General features: G+C 52.2%; 6 protein-coding genes and 1 non-coding gene across 7 annotated transcripts; 3 read left to right on the top strand and 4 right to left on the bottom strand.

The window, feature by feature from the left end:
- Positions 1-242: 242 nt before the first annotated feature.
- Positions 243-2,871, top strand: BJX68DRAFT_237899 (Zn(II)2Cys6 transcription factor). Its single transcript, XM_071040259.1, has 3 exons — positions 243-1,380; positions 1,427-2,233; positions 2,292-2,871. The coding sequence occupies exons 1-3, from the start codon at positions 454-456 to the stop codon at positions 2,403-2,405; spliced, it is 1,848 nt and encodes a 615-aa protein (XP_070898717.1). The 5' UTR covers positions 243-453; the 3' UTR covers positions 2,406-2,871.
- BJX68DRAFT_97099 (putative amino acid permease) lies at positions 2,848-5,483 on the bottom strand. Its single transcript, XM_071050103.1, has 10 exons — positions 5,219-5,483; positions 5,152-5,172; positions 5,044-5,092; positions 4,909-4,984; positions 4,638-4,863; positions 4,467-4,587; positions 4,075-4,418; positions 3,901-4,023; positions 3,440-3,842; positions 2,848-3,355 (listed from the first exon to the last, which is right to left on the bottom strand). The coding sequence occupies exons 1-10, from the start codon at positions 5,312-5,314 to the stop codon at positions 3,135-3,137; spliced, it is 1,680 nt and encodes a 559-aa protein (XP_070898716.1). The 5' UTR covers positions 5,315-5,483; the 3' UTR covers positions 2,848-3,134.
- A 1,627-nt stretch (positions 5,484-7,110) lies between these two features.
- On the top strand, positions 7,111-10,889 carry BJX68DRAFT_267180 (putative nicotinamide nucleotide transhydrogenase; the record flags this gene model as incomplete). The annotated part of the gene is made up of 12 exons (XM_071045734.1): positions 7,111-7,697; positions 7,744-8,161; positions 8,209-8,326; positions 8,372-9,286; positions 9,337-9,507; positions 9,555-9,809; positions 9,859-9,992; positions 10,046-10,195; positions 10,248-10,416; positions 10,484-10,672; positions 10,730-10,804; positions 10,858-10,889. 12 exons carry the CDS (start codon positions 7,111-7,113, stop codon positions 10,887-10,889), a joined length of 3,213 nt encoding a protein of 1,070 aa, XP_070898715.1.
- A 1,263-nt stretch (positions 10,890-12,152) lies between these two features.
- Positions 12,153-13,521, top strand: BJX68DRAFT_267179 (FAD-dependent oxidoreductase; the record flags this gene model as incomplete). Its single annotated transcript, XM_071045733.1, has 4 exons — positions 12,153-12,442; positions 12,537-12,914; positions 12,983-13,193; positions 13,252-13,521. The coding sequence occupies 4 exons, from the start codon at positions 12,153-12,155 to the stop codon at positions 13,519-13,521; spliced, it is 1,149 nt and encodes a 382-aa protein (XP_070898714.1).
- A 539-nt stretch (positions 13,522-14,060) lies between these two features.
- Positions 14,061-14,155, bottom strand: BJX68DRAFT_t95. The gene has a single exon. It is a non-coding gene; the product is annotated as a tRNA-Arg (tRNA).
- Positions 14,156-14,881: 726 nt separating this feature from the next.
- Positions 14,882-15,841, bottom strand: BJX68DRAFT_255504 (hemerythrin domain-containing protein; the record flags this gene model as incomplete). Its single annotated transcript, XM_071043047.1, has 3 exons — positions 14,882-15,085; positions 15,181-15,699; positions 15,767-15,841. 3 exons carry the CDS (start codon positions 15,839-15,841, stop codon positions 14,882-14,884), a joined length of 798 nt encoding a protein of 265 aa, XP_070898713.1.
- Positions 15,842-16,530: 689 nt separating this feature from the next.
- Positions 16,531-17,149, bottom strand: BJX68DRAFT_267177 (alpha/beta hydrolase; the record flags this gene model as incomplete). The annotated part of the gene is made up of 2 exons (XM_071045732.1): positions 16,531-16,815; positions 16,937-17,149. The coding sequence occupies 2 exons, from the start codon at positions 17,147-17,149 to the stop codon at positions 16,531-16,533; spliced, it is 498 nt and encodes a 165-aa protein (XP_070898712.1).
- Between the last annotated feature and the right edge of the window lie 750 nt (positions 17,150-17,899).

Genomic DNA, 17,899 nt, shown 5'->3' with positions numbered 1-17,899 from the left:
GCACATACATCATATCGGCTTCAATAAATTGCCGAGGTGTTCCAACGGAAGATCTCCGACCATGAGTAAGAGATTACTCCCATCAGAATCAGGAAGCGCCAATAGCGTGGTGCAAGGGTGAATACTGGTGGTGGGAGTGTGGGCAAAGTGCGAGGTGGAAGCTGGGTTGGGCCCCACTGGATCCAGCGGTTTGCCGCCGACTCGAGCATGTCAGAGAGTCTCATCCTCCAGCTCAACACTCGCCGACCGTTCCAAGGTTCTTTCACTGCGCTTCTCTTTTCCGTTCTTCCTCCTCCGCTCCTTCAATTCTAGTCATCTTCCCTTCCCATCATGCCTCGCCCGACCTGATTGCGCCCTTGACTTTTGGCCCCCTAATCTCACCCACTCGCCCGCCAGCTCACCCCTCCATGTCTTTGTCTTACAGCTTTCCTCCCGGCGTCGCTTTGTCTCCCCATGGAGATTCGTACGATGGTCTGTGACCCGGTACAGCCTCCTCAGCCTCCCGCATCGGACGATCCCTCCGTACCTACACAACCAGAGAAGAAGAAGCGCGTTCGGCGATGGCATCACCGAGGCTTCACCGGCTGCTCCACCTGCCGCCGGCGCCATGTGCGCTGCGACGAAGCTTCGCCCTCGTGCAAGAACTGCACGCGACTCGGACTTGAATGCGATGGAAGTCAAGGGCGGATGACATTCAAAGTATACGGGCCACCGCCGCCGACCGAACAACCTACTACCTCCTCGAAAAAACGCGAAAAGTCGACGGCACGAGCGAACCAGCGACGGGTCAAGAAAGAACACAATGAGAACGAGAACGTTGATGGATTGGTCGTGTCGCCGACAACGGTTCCCGACTCGAAACCGATCACGTTTCGCTTCGAAGACCCGGTTTTATCGTATCGATCGTCTTCCGTCGAGAACAGAAAGGTGGTGAAACAGGAGCACGAGGAGGATGCTGTAGATCTGACGCTGGTCCCGACTACCGGAAATACGAACCCGAAGCCGATACATTTCTTATTTGAACACTACAAGCCGTCTGTTTCGTCAATGGATTCTCTGCAAGGTCGCTATTATACACATTTTATTGATGAAGTTTCCACGCTCTTGCTTATTTACGATAACTCTCTGAGCATCAATCCTTTTCGAACATGTTTCCCTGACCTGTCACAATCATCGCCGTCAATGGCGAGCGCCATGGAAGCTCTTGGTGCACTACACCTTGCAAACACGTCGAGTGGGCAGCAGCGAAATGTACACTTTCAGAACGCCATGAGCAGGTACGGCGAGGTTGTCAAGTCCTTTCGGACTAGGTATAACGATGGCGATCAGCACCCTCGGCTGCCGGATTTTGCTACTTGTCTGCTCTTAGCATTATTCGAGGTATTTTCTTTCGCCTTTCTGGCTCCTATTATACTAAATCTAGCAGATGATGGACTCTCAACACCACAACTGGGCGATCCACCTCAAGGGCGCCCGCGAAATCTATCGAGCAATGTTCACCCCGGACAGCGATCCAGCCCAGGAGGCGAAACGCGTCGCCGAAATGAACCACCCGCTCCGACAGTTCCTCGTCTCGCTCCTTTCCTACCTCGACGTTGCGGGCGCGTGTGCAACAAGTGAGGGAACCGTCGTCGAAGGCAGCTACTGGCAAACACTCGGCGGCGGATGGGAATATAACCTCGGCATCCCAAGCCTCTCGTCGCCGGATACGTCACCCGTTCATGACGTCCTTCTCAACCTCCGACAATGCTGGTCGGTAATGATGGAAATCCAGGCCGCCATCAGCTCATTCGGGAAAGCGAAACAGCATGGCTGGATGACCCCGGAGCAACAAGACGCAGTCTACGCTGATCTGTTACAGCGACTCGTCCAATGGCGCCTTGATGCCCCGGATTGCCTACAGGAGCTCGGCGATCTTGACGACGAAAGCTTAGCCCGGTATCCTCACCCGGAAGGATTAGAGTACGTCGGGTGCATCGAGGCCTACGAGAAAGCGACGAATATCTACCTCCACAAAGTAGCAGCCGCCGCCCGTCCCGATATCCAGCCGCAGAGAGAGTTACTAGCTGCGCTCTGCACAAGAACCCTCACCCTGATCCGAAAGTTGGCGAAGGACGTTGGACGCCTAGCGATTCCCTGGCCCCTCTTCATCGCGGGCCGAGAATCCCGCGACGAGCACGAACAGAAGTTTGTTCGCGAGATGATGCTTGATATGCAGCGGTATGGGTTCAAGGTATGCTGTCCTTACTATGTCATAATGATCTACCTTGGCCGATACTAACTATATCTAGAACGTCGAAAAGGGCCTAGAAGAGCTAGAAAAAGCCTGGTTCAAGCAGCGGGCTTTTCCCGATGGCTGGGTCGATACCATGGACGATGTGCGATCGGCGATCCTCCTTCCTTGACGGGCGTCACGTCACCTGGCCACCAAAGCTGACTTGCGTCCCCCCCCAACGCAAATTCTCGTCGTATCTGATGCAAGCCATCGGATTTAGTGATACCCCATCCTTATCCAAAACACAACCTCTAGAACTAATCGCTTATACCCTCTAACCCCAAATTCCATCTTTACAAGTGACGCCAACACGTACATACTATATATACCATCTCCTTTACATACAGCGTGCGAAATACGCGTGCTTGGGCGATACATAAGGATACACTTGGAACTTATATTGGTGAATCTGTCCCTAGCTTCGTCTCGAAATGCTCTTCGGCAACGAGTCACTATATATACTGCGGAGCTTCCATGATCGGGATCTTGGCACACGTAGCCCCTACATATATAGATCACATTGATGGATCTACGCAGGAAAACAAAAGTTAACGAACCCTTCTGCTACGTACGATCTCGACTAAGCAACAAAAGCCATTTGGCATTAGAACTATAGTTAGTTGTCTATTCTATCATCCTCGTATGATCAGTTCCAGCAATACATTACTAGTGCTCGTAGAACCACTGCTGCACTGAAATCGTACAGAATCCCCTTCCCTATTCAACCATTTTATTACATACTCTTCTCCATTACCGATTACCGACCCCAGTCAAGCAGATATATAGACCGTTTCGATCTACAAACAAAGGCAGAGCTCAACTCAACTCGACGCACCGCCATGAGAAGGGCGGGAGTATTCTAATTCGAGACCGGTGTGTCGTTCGTAGCAGAGGCGTTCCCAGACTCCTCTCCATCCTTCCGTTGGTCCCGGGAATCGACTTCCTCAACCGTCTCGCTGACGACGCCCTTGCTGTCGACGAATCGGGAGATGCGGCTCGCAGGTAACCAGGCGTCCTCGGGCATGACGAAGTACGAGACGAGAGCGAAGATCGTGACTGCGGCCATGATGACGGGGGCATCTAGAATACGTCTGTTAGTACATGATACTCCCCCGAAAACAACAGCAGATATGCTAAAGAGGGATGGATGGGCGGTGAACGTACAATTCAAATTCTCGCCGGTAACCGGAAACGCGTACGGGGAGAACAACACAGCAACAACCCAACCATTCCAGAAGACGCCAATAACCTGGAATGGCTTGCTAAGTCTGCCCAGACTCCACGCGGGCTTGGGGAACCGGTTGGGTGTGAGGAATAGTCTGGCGAGGCAGATGAGCCCGTAGGCTGCGGCGCTGGGAACACCAGCTGCGGAGACGAGCGATGTGAATGCGACGGCAGAGGGGAGGAGGGTACAGGTAATGATTGAGGCGACAGTCCAGACGACGATCACAGCGTTGCGCGGTTGACCGTTATGCACGGCTGAAACCCAGGATGAGAAGGGGAGGACGCCGTCGCGGGCCACAGCGAAGACGAGGCGCGACGCGGCGGTTATGGCGACGGCTGTGTTCTGTTTTTGCCTGGTTAGCATTTTGATGGGTCAGGGGAAACAAGGGGAATGTACGTACAAGCCAGAGGGCGGAAATGCAGATTATGTTCATGAAGATGTGCCCGCCTTTGCCAAGCACGACGGCGTAAAGGGGAACAAAGGGTTGGGGAGATCCGAAACCGAAGAGGACATCGGGTGTAGGCTAAAGATGTGTTAGCACAAGCCACGGCGTGTAAAACCAAGCATAACCTACCGCGCAGAAGAGGAAGAGGATAATCGATGCAAGACCGCCGATCCCGCTAGCTACTGTGCTCCAGAAAATTCCGCGTGCTGCGGTAATGGACGCATGCTTGGTCTCTTCAGCGACGTGCCCTGAGGCATCGAAACCAATCAGAATACCCGCAGTGGCGAGGTAAGAAAGACACCAGTTCCAGCCTGCAGGGGCGCCGGTGCCGTTATAGGTAGACATAAAGGCCTCCTCGGCGGTTCGGAAGCCCCAGGTGTTTGCGACTCCTATGGGGAGCCAGATGACGTTCAGGATAAAGTCTAGCATGACGACTGCGGACGAGAACCAGAAGACATAGCGGAAGTATTTGGCTAGCCGGGATAAGTATATGCCTGAGTCAGGGGGTGTGAGGAGCTTACGAGGCATAAAATTTAGGAACGCTGCAAGGGCGAGTAGCACTTCGGTGACGATCCATTGCACTGCCCGGAACTTGACGTCCGATACATCTTTCGGGAAGTCGACTTCGAATACGGTCAACTCCTGGATGAATGGTCAGTAAAAGTAATGAGGCAAGGGGACTCATCACGCACGGAAAGCATGTAGTTTGTCGCGGCCTGGGTGTTACTGGCGCAAAAGGTGGTCCATGCGGTGGTAGACCACCAAGCGACGATAAACCCCAGCAGTCGTCCGAATTTGGGACCGCCAGCCTCGGCTGCCCACAGATAGATCGAACCAGCCGAAGGTGACGCTGAACAGACTTCTGCGATAACTGCTGCGGAGATGAAGGTGAAGACAACTGTGACAATGTAACTCGTCCTGTGCCTGTTAGCCTCGTTTCGGCATCAAACTCGAGGGGCATACCAGTAAGCCAAGTTTCCTCCCGCCGCAATACCGGTACTGAAGGTGACACGGACACCACCGATGAAGTACAGTGCAGCTACCCGATATGTTAGAACGTGGTTGTTCGCCGTGGACAGATAAAGTTGGAGAACCTACCAAATGTTGTCGCAAAGTTCTCAAAAAATGAATACGTCCGATGTAAAACCTGTCCTTGGCATTGAGTACGCTTCATTCAACAGCTGTGCCATCCGTTCCGTCACTTACTGGCTTGTAGCCCATGGTCCTCTAAAATTTGTTAGCATTCATCATTCCGCGCCGTTGAAGCACGTACCAAGAGGGCCGCATCATCTTGGGATTCGGTCTGACTCCTGGTCTCTTCCCCGACAGGGTCTTGCTCGATGAGCTGTTCGTGTTGCCGCGAGGACATGGTGCCGAATGTAGCCGAAGCGAACGGATTCAACCGATCAACACTGCAAAGAAGATGTGGTGCAACGAAGAGAAAGTCCGAAAGGGCGACCTCGGAAAAGGACAGGGAAAAGGAAAAAACTTCTTCGCGCTTGCTTTAAAGTTTGATGATAGAAGCAGGATCCTGTCAAGCCAACCCCACCTTCAGTCACGAGCGGGAAAAAAAGAAAAGAAAAAAAAAAAATTGATTAACTGCTCCCAGTTAGATCGCGATTCACAACGTAACCTCTACGCAGGCTCGCATCGAGGTCGAAATTGACTGCAGCTTGGTCCCTGACGCTGATGGATAAGATGATCGGAGATGTCTCTTCCGCCAGAATTCAACGCACGCAATTCCAGCCAGGCCTTCAGGAACGTCCTTGCGCATCCACCAGAGCCACAGCGCGAAGAAAAATCCCAATCAGAGGCTGCGACTGGGTGGACTGCGTTTCCGTGGGTCGGCACCGGGAGCTTAGTAGAGCCACTAAGGCCGTTAGTGACCAGGGATGTCGCAGAGCACGGTCACCGAGCAGCTGTTGAGACTCGAGCGGCAAATCGTAAGATCTTGATCTCAATTTGTCAGGGCTGAGTTATTATTTGATGAGACAAAGAAGGGAGTTGAAGGCAAGATGCGGGAATCACGGACAGACTCTGCAACAGGTTGCTGGCAGCAAGGGACCGGAACAGGGGACTTGATCGTCCCACTGCATGAAAACTTTGTGTTGGGCCATTCTCCAGATCCATATCTATGGGGATCCGAAAGAGCTCAATTGTTGGCCGGTTGAGCCTGATCAAGGCTCCTCCCAAGTCCACAGTGTTGATGAAGGTTGACGCCGAAAAACAGGGCTGGTCACGTTTTGTTGCTGCCTTGTTTCTGCCTGAGGCAGTAACGTTTTGGCAGTGGAGCTGGAGATGGGAGCCAACTCCGGCGGCGGGTTTAAGCAGCGTTTAGCTGTGGAGGTGGATCCAGAGCTTCACATATCCACCGCTGAATCATCTCTGCAACTGCAATGTGTAGAAGGTCGGATTGATAACACAACCGCTGTCACCCAGAAGCCATCCAGAAAGTGCAGCATCACCTGATCGGGCCGTGGGGTGAACCACCTTAAATGCAACTTCAACTTTGGGGCGGATGAGATCATAACTCCAAAACAACCAGTCATGCCTCAAGTCTATCTGCTCAACCGAGATGCCGTACACTTCGGCTCCTGACTCACAGTGGAGCCGCAGGATCAATGACTGCTGGTTTGTGCCGAATGTTGATCGCTTCTGTTTTCCGAGGTCGTTTGGCGGCCCTGGCTCCTGGTCGCATTGTTAGCGGCACCGTCTACCGTTTCATCGTCCAGCCTGAACCCATGGAGTTGGTGCCCAGTCTCCCCGGCTATTGTCCGTCTAAACCGGGGACTCGTGGAAGAATGTGCTCTATTTATCCCTAGCAATGGCGCCGGCGATCTCCCCGCAACTCCGTTCCCCTCTTCCTCCTCCGCACAGCCTTCCACTAGCCTTGGTTTCGAGATCAAAGCTCATGCGACCAACACTTCCCCTCCTCTGCTATATTCTCGGCACTGCTTTCCCCTCTTTTAATCTCACCACTTCGACCTGGATGACCTGAGGACACTCTCTTACTTACCTCTACCCTGGAATGAGCCTCCATTCTTAGGCTGAGCGCGCCGAATGCAACATGCGTGCGTCTCTTTCCCTGCGTTGGGCTCTGGGGCCATGCCGAGCGATTTCCAGTACCTTCGCAGGTAGTCAACAGTTTAAGCCGTCGCGTGAGTAATGAGCCTTCAACTCCTGGGACGCGTTTCTAACCGCTTGCAAGTCCATCGCGTTCAGCCGGCTTCGCATTCCGCATTTCACCACAATCTGTTTGGCTCTTGTGTTTCGCGCCTCACTCGAGCATATGCCACCAGTTCCTCTGCCCCGTCTCCCGTTCCCGTTGTCCCGTATTCGTCCTTGACAGTCGGAGTGCCTCGCGAGATTTTCCCAAACGAACGCCGAGTCGCTATTACACCTCAGAATGTCGCGTTGCTGCGGAAGAAAGGCTTTTCGCGCGTGCTCGTAGAGCGCGGTGCCGGAGAAGCGGCTCAACTACTAGACCAGGAATACGAAAAAGCCGGAGCTACCCTAGTCGATCAAGCTACCGTATGGACCGAAAGTAACATCATCCTCAAAGTACGAGGACCACAGCAAGATGCCGCGTTCAACGAAGTCGAGGCTCTGAATCCAGGGAGCACCGTCATTTCGTTTCTCTACCCGGCCCAGAATAAGTCCCTTGTAGAAAAGATCGCTTCCCGCGGCGCAACTACGTTTGCTATGGATATGGTTCCGAGAATCTCGCGTGCTCAGGTTTTCGATGCTCTGAGGTAGGTTTCCGACTGGAATACCAGGAATTACGCTAACAACGGACAGTTCTATGGCAAACATTGCTGGTTACAAGGCTGTTCTTGAGGCTTCAAACCATTTTGGTCGTTTCTTGACCGGTCAAGTCACCGCTGCAGGCAAGATTCCCCCGAGTAAGGTTCTGGTCATTGGAGCTGGAGTCGCGGGATTGAGTGCCATCGCTTCGGCTCGCCGACTCGGCGCCATCGTGCGTGGATTCGACACTAGACCTGCGGTTCGCGAACAAGTCCAATCTCTTGGTGCCGAGTTCATCGAAGTTGACATCCAAGAAGACGGTTCTGGTCAAGGCGGCTACGCGAAGGAAATGTCCAAGGAGTTTATCGAAGCGGAGATGAAACTATTCCTCGAGCAATGCAAGGAGGTTGACATCGTTATTACGACAGCCCTCATTCCGGGAAAGCCAGCTCCGAAGCTCATCACGAAGGAGGTAAGCATATTACTACCAAAGAAAAGTAGCGACCTAACATACCATAGATGGTTGCCGCGATGAAACCTGGCTCTGTGGTTGTCGATCTGGCGGCCGAAGCTGGTGGGAACTGCGAAGCCACTGTTCCAGGTCAATTAACCAAGTACAACGATGTGACTGTCATTGGTATTTCTCCCAGGAGAAATTGAAGATATTAGCTAACAAGCTCAGGATATACCGACTTTCCTTCTCGTCTACCGACGCAATCTTCGACGCTATACTCCAACAACATCACCAAGTTCCTGCTCTCCATGGCACCACAGGACAAGGCTTTTGGTATCGACTTGAACGACGAAGTTGTCCGCGGGTCGATAGTCACACACGATGGTAATGTTCTGCCTCCGGCGCCGCGTCCTGCTCCGCCGCCAACCCCCGCGCCACAAGCTGCGGCAACTCTGTCGACGGAAAAGGCAGAACTTGCTTTGACACCGTGGCAGAAGGTCACTCGTGAAGTGGCAGCTACGACTGCTGGAATGGGAACCGTGCTCGCGCTGGGCAAAGCAACTGGTCCCGTCTTCATGACCAACATGCTCACGTTCAGCCTCGCTGGTCTTGTCGGATACCGTGCGGTCTGGGGTGTAGCACCGGCGCTGCACTCTCCGTTAATGAGTGTTACCAACGCAATTTCAGGTATGGTCGGAATAGGCGGTTTCTTTATCATGGGCGGTGGATATACCCCCACGACGATTCCAGAATTCTTTGGAGCAGCGTCCGTTCTACTCGCGTTCATGAACGTCTCGGGCGGTTTTGTCATCACGAAGCGTATGCTGGACATGTTCAAACGTCCTACCGATCCTCCAGAGTACCCCTGGCTCTACGCTATTCCAGCCGTCGTGTTTGGAGGCGGGTTCCTTGCAGCTGCAAGCACCGGTATGGCTGGTATCGTGCAGGCTGGGTACCTCGTCAGTAGTGTTCTTTGCATCAGCTCCATCTCCGGACTTGCCTCCCAGCAAACTGCCCGACGAGGAAATATCTTTGGTATTCTCGGTGTTGCTGCTGGTATTCTTGCGTCTCTTGCGGCTGTGGGCTTTTCTACCGAGGTATTGACCCAGTTTGCGGGTGTTGCTGGTGTTGGTGCTGTTGTTGGTAAGTTGCTTTCAGTACGAGATAAGTTTTAACATTCTAACATTTATCAGGCGCTTTGATTGGACGTCGAATCACACCCACTGGGCTTCCTCAAACTGTTGCTGCACTCCACTCGGTTGTTGGTCTTGCGGCTGTGCTGACCAGCGTGGGAAGTGTTCTGGCTGATATTGGTCATATCACAACTCTCCACATGGTTACCGCATACCTCGGAGTACTAATAGGTACGGACTGTACCCATGCCCATAAAAGCTTTCGCTAACTTTAATAGGTGGCGTCACTTTTACCGGCTCAATCGTGGCATTCTTGAAACTTGCAGGTCGCATCTCGTCGAGGCCACTAATTCTCCCTGGACGGCACCTTCTCAATTCCACCTTACTCGGCACTAATATGGCTACAATGGGTGCATTTGTGACCATGGCACCGGCTAATCCGGGCATTGCCGCGGCTTGCCTGGGTGCGAATACCCTGCTCAGCTTCTTGAAGGGATACACCACGACAGCTGCTATTGGCGGCGCTGATATGCGTACGTTCTCCCAGCCCAGCTCTACTTTACTTTCGCTGATCGCTTGTAGCGGTCGTGATCACCGTCTTGAACGCGTACTCCGGGTTCGCCCTAGTCGCTGAAGGTCTAATGCTTAACAATCCTCTTCTAACCAGCGTCGGGTCGTTGATTGGAGTTAGCGGTTCGATTCTATCGTACATCATGGTAAGATTTTTCCTACCCTACTTTGTCTGAATACCTCACTAATGCAAATCCAGTGCGTGGCCATGAACCGATCCTTGACAAACGTCCTCTTCGGCGGGATCGCCGCACCACAGCAATCCGCCAAGAAGATTGAAGGCGAGGTCACCCAGACAAACGTTGAAGAAACAGTCGATGCCCTGGCGAATGCCGAAAGTGTCATAATCGTAAGTACTTTATCCTGCGCAATAGCTTCATTCCCCATACTAACCCGTCCAGATCGTCGGGTACGGCATGGCCGTCGCAAAAGCCCAGTACGCGCTCGCTGAAATCACCCACATGCTCCGCGCAAAGGGCATAAACGTCCGATTCGCAATCCACCCTGTCGCCGGTCGCATGCCGGGTCAGTGCAACGTTTTGCTCGCTGAGGCATCCGTTCCGTATGATAGTGCGTGACCCTCTCTCTCCATTTCCCTCACTCTTGGCCTCGGCTTCCACCACTAACATCCACTTAGTCGTGTTGGAAATGGACGAAATCAACGATGACTTTGCCGATACAGACGTCACCCTCGTCATTGGCGCCAACGATACCGTCAACCCCATCGCCCTGGAGCCGGATTCCCCAATCTCGGGTATGCCCGTGCTACAGGCCTGGAAGAGTAAGGAGGTTATCGTGATGAAGCGCGGCATGTCAAGCGGATATGGTTTGTTTCCCAACTGTTCTATCTATAACGGTGAGCGAGGAAGCTAACGAGGCATAGCTGATGTGCCGAACCCAATGTTCTACATGCCCGGGACGCGGATGTTATTTGGGGACGCCAAGACGAGCTGTGATGGTAAGCGCAACCTCACATCCCTGTGAGCGATCAGTATAACTAACATCTCGCAGCTATCAAAGCGAGCCTTGAGGCGCGCAAGTAGGTTAGTTGAGGCTAGATCATGCGGCGTGATTGCGATTTACTTCTGCGACTTACCCGTCAGTCATTCTGCGCGAGATATATTGCATTCATTATCAGTTGATATACATACAGTCTACAAGATACAATCAGTGCTTATCTGTCTGCATTCCCGAGAATCTTTGTTTAGCCCGTTCCCATGAATTGCGTACAGGGAAGATTTCCTCGCTTCTTGTAGAGTTACAAAGCGGTCGGGTTGGGTATATTCGGCCACATCCAAACACAACCAAGCCTCGACACAATCGATACCTACGATCCCTACACAAAACATATTGGAGAATCGTTCACTTACCAGGCTATGCATCTTTCTTCTCACTCGTTGGCGCCCAAGCTAGACTCGATCGTTCGTAGCCCGCTGAATCTTCGCGGGCTAATTCGCAGTTTGGAGGCTTGGTGCCGAGCGACACTTCTACCGACAAAGCCCACAGATTGTATCTGAAAGAGGAACACCGAGATCCTAGAGATCGTTCCGCAAGACCCAATTGAGCACTGATTCCGATCTTGCAGAAGGGAGTGGGGCGATCGGGTGTTCGCCGAAACCAGAAGCTGGACTCGATGTCACGCACGGACCGAGATAAGATCTGCAGGGTGAGTGAGGTTCTGCAGATTGCGGACACCGCGCTCTTGGAGAGAGCACATCAGGGGATAAGGAAGCTCAGGGCTTAGTAGCCGTAGTCCCCGTACATATCTAGCAGAAAGTCTCTTTCTATAGCAGCGAGGGTGCGAAACCAAGAGGAGGCGAGATCACACACGGAGTTGACGAAGCAAAGTGCAAGCCGAGCTGGGCTGAACCGCATTAGTAACTATTGATCAGGTGCAACACCAGGTCAGCACAGATCCGCGCATATTATTACACAAGGAGCAGTCCACAGTGTCGACGCTAGCAAGCTGGACGCCCCCATTGGCTTAGACGCTTCATTGCTTTTGCTAGTTCGTGCTATACGGAGGAAACCTAACATACCGTGCATATTTGGGATGGATTTGGCGACCGTGTCTGGAGTAAGCTGTGCAACCCAATGATGTTAGCTCGCAGTGTTCGCGCGGGGTTGAAAGTCAGATGCCCACGAGGGTTGTTCGAGGTTAATCTTATCTTTCTGGGGATTGACTTTGATCAAAGCACGGAATGCAGAGGGGACGGATGTTCTTTATCGACATACATCCCTGATTAACCTTTCCTCTCGCCACCGAATTTAACGACTGCTTGCTTACTTGAATCCCAGGCTATTAAATGGCAGAGCCCTTCAAGGTAATAATCGTCGGCGGCTCGGTCGCGGGGCTGACACTCGCTCACTGCCTGCACCACGCGAACATCGAGTATATTGTCCTCGAGAGAAAAGCCGAGATCGCACCGCAAGAAGGCGCGTCGATTGCTCTCTGGCCAACTGGCGGACAGGTACTTGACCAACTGCGTCTGTGGGAAGATTTAGCGGCGGGTGCGGACGTCATCAGACAGCATAATGTATTGTTTCCTGATGGTTTTGCGTTTACGCACTTTTTATTGGAGACACTATATGAGAGGTGAGATGTTTCTGACTCTTATTTTGGGGGGATCGTTCTGCTTGTGATGAGGGTTCCAACTGTGCTTGTTGTGTCTTGTGCTGATGCGAATGAGATTCGGATACGGCTTTGTCATGGTAGAACGGCAGAGGCTCCTGGAATGCCTATACGAGAACTCACCAGACAAGACCAAAATCCACGTGATCAAAGCAGTCGTTGAGATCCAGCAGATGGACGCCGGCGTATCCGTCGCGACGCAAGACGGGACCATCTATAACGGCAGCCTCGTGGTAGGCGCAGACGGCGTCCACAGCCGCGTGCGGTCTGAGATGTGGCGTCTTGCAGAAGCCGAAACTCAATATTCAGGATCAATTCCTCCTATCACAGCGGGCGAAAAGGAGACCTTGAGAGCGGAGTACTCCTGCGTGTTCGGTATATCCACGACGATCCCTGGTCTTCGGAGCAGCGAGCACGACCTCGTGTACGGTGACGGGTACGTGATCTTGAGCTTCCATAACAGAGAGAGTGTCTATTGGTTTGTGATCCGTCGAATGGATCGAGTGTATGCTATCAGGATGTCCCGCGCTTTACGGCGGAGGACGCAGAGGACATGTGTATGCGAAAGTATGGGGATGTGAGAATCGCTGAGGGCGTTTATGTCAGACATCTGTGGGAGTATAAGAGGGCTGCGTCGATGATTGCGATGGAGCAGGGGATTTTTGAGACGTGGGGGTCTGGGCGGATTGTGCTGATGGGGGATGCTGTGCGCACGGTTAACTTCACCTCACGGTATATAGTGTCCATTGTCCTGAGACTGACAATATCTCCAGATGACAGTCACCCTGGGTCAAGGAGCAAACGCCACAATCGAAGACAGTGCTGTGCTATCCACCTTGCTTGATCGACTCGTCCACGATACGAGAGCGAAAACCCACCAGACTCCAACCAACGAGGATATCAAGGCCCTCGTCGCCGAATTCCGAGAAGCGCGGTACGACCGCTCACATGTGATATACAATGAAACAAGGCTCGCGGGCCAATTCCAGACACGCAAGCGCTTCATCAAGCGGGTGATAGGGCGCTATACATGCCGTACCTGACCGACTACATGGCTGATGGAATGTCGAAATTGATAGCAAAAGGGCCGGTTGTTGGATTCCTGCCTCTGCCAGCGCGGAGAATGAATGGATGGGAGACGTACGGCCGCCGTGAATCGTCGACGCGTGGTGGTTCGAACTGGGTACGGTGGGGTATAGTCTCGCTCTCGCTTGTGTTGGGTGTGTCGTTGCTGGCGAAATATCAAGACGCTGCGAGGTCATGGTAGATGTGGAACATGTGTCAGTCGGATGGTGAAGAAATGGTATGAGCACACTGAATTAGCTCCTTAGTAATGCAGATGGTGATAAGAATGGTTGCTGTAATGGAAGAGTTTTGGTGACGAGATGTGGTTCTTATGAATGTTGTCGAGGGCCGCCCCTTCGCGCCTTCCACATCAGTACACGGGCCGACCAATCCCATCTATCTTTTATTGAAGACATCAAGAGGCTTGAAGATTATGTGCGTACGCTTCTTTATATAACCAGGTTGCAAAAGATTTTGTCTCGCGAACGAAAAAAAAAAAAAAAAAAAAAAAAAAAAGAACCCCAGGCGGGGGTCGAACCCGCGATCTTGAGATTTCCATTCAGAAGAATTCATGGATAGAAGTCACACGCCTTACCACTAGGCCACTGGGGCAATAGGGTAGCCGACCATCAGAGACTAACCATTATGAGGGTCCGCAAAGCTTTAACGAGACAACCGCGCTGCATTTCGCTCCCCCAGGCTTGGCGGGTGTGCTTTAGATGGCTTTACTCCTGCAACACTTTTTCTCATGACAAAGTCCCACGCTGAGATCCTCATTCATATAGAAATAACTCCTGCAGCATCGCTCTCGAGCACAGTATCTACTAGGCCGATATCTGATTGCCATGAATGCTCGCTCCTTCCCTATTCAGGCTCTTCCCCAACGGGAACGAACCCCAAGCATTTCAGTCTCATTTAACCATTCTCAGACATTCAAGGAGTCGATCCTAAATAGGGTTTCTACTGTCCAAGACCAAGACTAGGTACAGTTACTCCGAGTTGTCTATGGCAATGCGCGGACGACAAAAGCATACACCTTGAGCGTCTCCTCCTGGATCCCTCTAGTTGAGACCACTTTCATTATATATATCTATTCTCACGGCGCTACAAATGATTCAGCTATAGCCCATATGTCAGACCTTAGGCAAGAGGTTGTGAAATGCGAATTCGCTTAATCGGAGAATTATTAGATCTATATTACCAGAGCAGTAGACACTCATACACAGGCGCTCTTCCTTACCTACTCCGTACTTACAACCCGCTGAGCCTGCCCAGTTCGCAACCACCACGCCAGACTCTCCCTACTTCTCTCCCCCACTCTCATAAGCACAAACTGGTCTATGGCTTAGCAAACGGCAAGGACCTCGGCTTCCCATGAAAATCACTCGGCAAGAACCGCCACACGTCATTCCCCAACTTCCTCGAGAGCACGCCTGAAATCACATACGGGATGAAGAACGGCACATCCGCAGGCCAGTTGCCGTTCACCCCATTCTCAAATGTAGCGTCGCGACTGCCGAAGATGAATGGATGGTGGCGGGTCTGGGATTGTTAGTATATCTCTCACACTGACTGAATCTCGCCCAAGGAAGTAGTAGGCCACTGCTGAGTGAATAAGGCGAGGGAGGTAGACTCACCCAAGAACTCTCCGCAACCAACCTCTTCTCAAACGCCAGATAATTCTTCTTGAGCACCTCCCCCGAGACATCATATTCCCTCGCAACCTGCAGCAGATTCCGAATCTCCTCATGTAAATGCTCGACAAGCACCGCCCCAAACTTGTCAATCAACCCCCGGAGCACGACCCCATCATACCTCTCACACTCGCCCCCCTTACCCTGATTCGTGCTCATCCTCTCAACATATCCCTTAAACTCCTCCATCGCCCCCTCAAAAGCCCGGTGCTGCTCGAGATTCCCTTGCATAATCCCTTCCTTGCCCAAATCCCGCTCAATTCCCAGGAACATGATCTCCTCTTCAAGGCTGTGGTGGTGATGAATGACCTCCAGCCAGATCTGGCAGAATGTGAGGAAATCTTTTATCTCTGCCGGTGATGTAACCTGTGGAGCCTGGTTGTAGATGGCGTTTAGGCCGCGGATGTAAATGTTGTGCGAAACGGCCATTTCGTTTGCTGTGAAGATTGTTTTGGGGTCGGCCTATTATGGGTATTTAGTAATGGGTAAGGAAGGGAAAGGGCGTTCAAGGAGGAATTGGGGAACTGACATTTTTCTCTGTGAATCGTGGGCTGGGGACGAGGTCGAAGGGCGTATCTGCCCACGGGGCTGTGGTTGGGGCCATGGCGTCGTGGAAAGTTGGTTCTTAGTGTAACTGTTGTAAAAGATTCTTTTAACCGTGAACGCGATGCCCAGCTGTATTTATACCTAGGTAAGAGCTTAAGATCACCTATCAAAAATCAACGTCTATCCAATCGGCGTCTCCTAAATGTCAGCTCAGGTACCTACAGCTGAACACTCCGCCGCTCCAGCGAAGTTGCGAATTGCGAAATCGACAGCGGCAAAGACCGCCACATTCTCAACTTGCCTCGTAAATATCTGCTGGCACCTATCTATAGCATTCAAGAGAGACCATTGGGCCAAGCCAGCGGTCACGCAGCGCAGCCCTGCATCGCATCATAGAGTCTTTCAGCCAATGAACTTTCGACCTGTGGGGTCCAGCCCCTGAGGCGGCCGCTAGTTTAAGATTGTGCGCTAGCTACATTCTGGCAGTTTTTGCGGCGCTAGTGGGATGCTTACTCTATATGAGCTTTAGAGAGAAAGATGGGTTGCAGGAGAAAGAGAGTTGGTCCTCAGCTGGATTGCCTTCAGTTCTGACAAAGCTGCGGCGAGGCCGACTCGGCCTGCATGTGCATCCGGCTGAGACCGAGAGGGACTCCAACCTCCAGTTATATCAATCACTCTTCGCTTTTCGAAGCCTGAGCTGCTCCCAATATAATATCGACAACAAGCTCAGGCATTGAAATCATCGGACTATGCCCAGCACCACACGTAATGGTTGAGATCTTTCCCTCCGCAAACCCCCACAAACTTCTTCTGGATATCAATCGGGATCGCTCTGTCCTGCGTACAGAATAAATATGTCGTTGGGATATCGCGGTACGACTCGTAACCGAGTTCCCCTGCCCATGGTGTTGCGGACTGCGTCTGTAACCTCGATGCCCACCCCAGGGGATCCATCTCCGGCGTGAAGTCGTTGTAGAAGGTCTCGAAGGCTGCCGTCTTGTCGTGGAAAATCAAACCGCCCAGAACCATGTGCTAGTTAGTCTCAGCTCCACGCGTCGTGTCTGGAAAGTAGAAAATTAGGTGTATAGATTGATCTCGAAACCTTAAATACAAAGTCCCTGGGGACCTTCGAGCATCATGAAGCGTTTCTTACGCCCATCCCCTTCGTGAGGAAGTATGCGGCTAGATAGACAAGCGCGATACTCCCACCAGGCTTGCCTGCGTTCTGGCGGAATTCGCAGCCGAGCTCTTCCGCGCTCTCTGTACCGGGTATTCCGCCATAGGAGTGCATCACAAGGACGACTTGATGGCCTTCATCGGCGAGTTTCGTGGTTACAGCGCGGATAGCTGTGGCATCATCATTCATTGACGAGGTAGTGTTTCCGACAGATGGAAGAGAAACTGCTGTGGTGGCATATCCTTTTGCCTCGGAGGCCCCGGACGGTCTTGTAGTAGTCCGGGGTGTGGAAAGCCCCTGGGACGAAGACGATTGTTGGTTGCAGCATTAGTGGTATATATTGGGCTTTCAGGAGAGAATATGAAGAGATTGAAGAGAGATTTCTTCTTTTATGCTCGTCTGAATGGATTCTACTCAGATTATGATATGCTGGCGCGGAACGCTCAGCGATGAGTGGCGGTGCCCATCGTACCAGAGACAGAGTATCCGTATGCGTATCAAGAATCCTGTTTGATCCTCACTGAGATTTGGATCGAGAATTGCAAAGTTCAATGGTGCTCCGGTCGGTCATCGTGATCCTTATCACCCGTAGCTCGCCGTTGACTACCTATTGTTAGCACCGAACGTGGGATCTGACCTTCAAGGACCTTGGCTTCCCGGCCATCGTGAAAATAGACCACAGAAGGGGCAGCAGATCCTCATGGACGTGACGTAGGTGGCAGGGCAAAAATCGATGCGAATTATCAATCCTTTTCGACTTTTTGAGACTTCCTGCCGCAGACGCACTGCCGATACTAGTAGAAGAATGTGGATGTTCAAGTTGGTGCGGATTCAAGCGGCAACTGTCGTGTAATGCTTAAAACAGCCAGGCTAACCACAATAGGAAGGTTTTGCGTTAGCACAGGGCTGAAATGAGATGAATACGAGATAGGAGGGAGA

Source organism: Aspergillus pseudodeflectus, assembly GCF_044049435.1.
Source record: "Aspergillus pseudodeflectus strain CBS 756.74 chromosome Unknown BJX68scaffold_23, whole genome shotgun sequence".
Taxonomy (NCBI): Eukaryota; Fungi; Ascomycota; class Eurotiomycetes; order Eurotiales; family Aspergillaceae; genus Aspergillus; species Aspergillus pseudodeflectus.
The sequence above is the reverse complement of the archived record's forward strand: the minus strand, read 5'-3'. Positions and strand labels throughout refer to the sequence as shown.

Bases quoted from the DNA above. Each gene is read 5' to 3' on its own strand.
- BJX68DRAFT_237899 (XM_071040259.1), top strand. From the start codon at position 454: ATGGAGATTCGTACGATGGTCTGTGACCCGGTACAGCCTCCTCAGCCT. The intron at 1,381-1,426 runs GTATTTTCTTTC...TAAATCTAGCAG, and splicing joins TGCTCTTAGCATTATTCGAG to ATGATGGACTCTCAACACCA. The intron at 2,234-2,291 runs GTATGCTGTCCT...AACTATATCTAG, and splicing joins TGCAGCGGTATGGGTTCAAG to AACGTCGAAAAGGGCCTAGA.
- BJX68DRAFT_97099 (XM_071050103.1), bottom strand. From the start codon at position 5,314: ATGTCCTCGCGGCAACACGAACAGCTCATCGAGCAAGACCCTGTCGGG. The intron at 5,093-5,151 runs GTAAGTGACGGA...TGCCAAGGACAG, and splicing joins GGACCATGGGCTACAAGCCA to GTTTTACATCGGACGTATTC. The intron at 3,356-3,439 runs GTACGTTCACCG...GACGTATTCTAG, and splicing joins TACCGGCGAGAATTTGAATT to ATGCCCCCGTCATCATGGCC.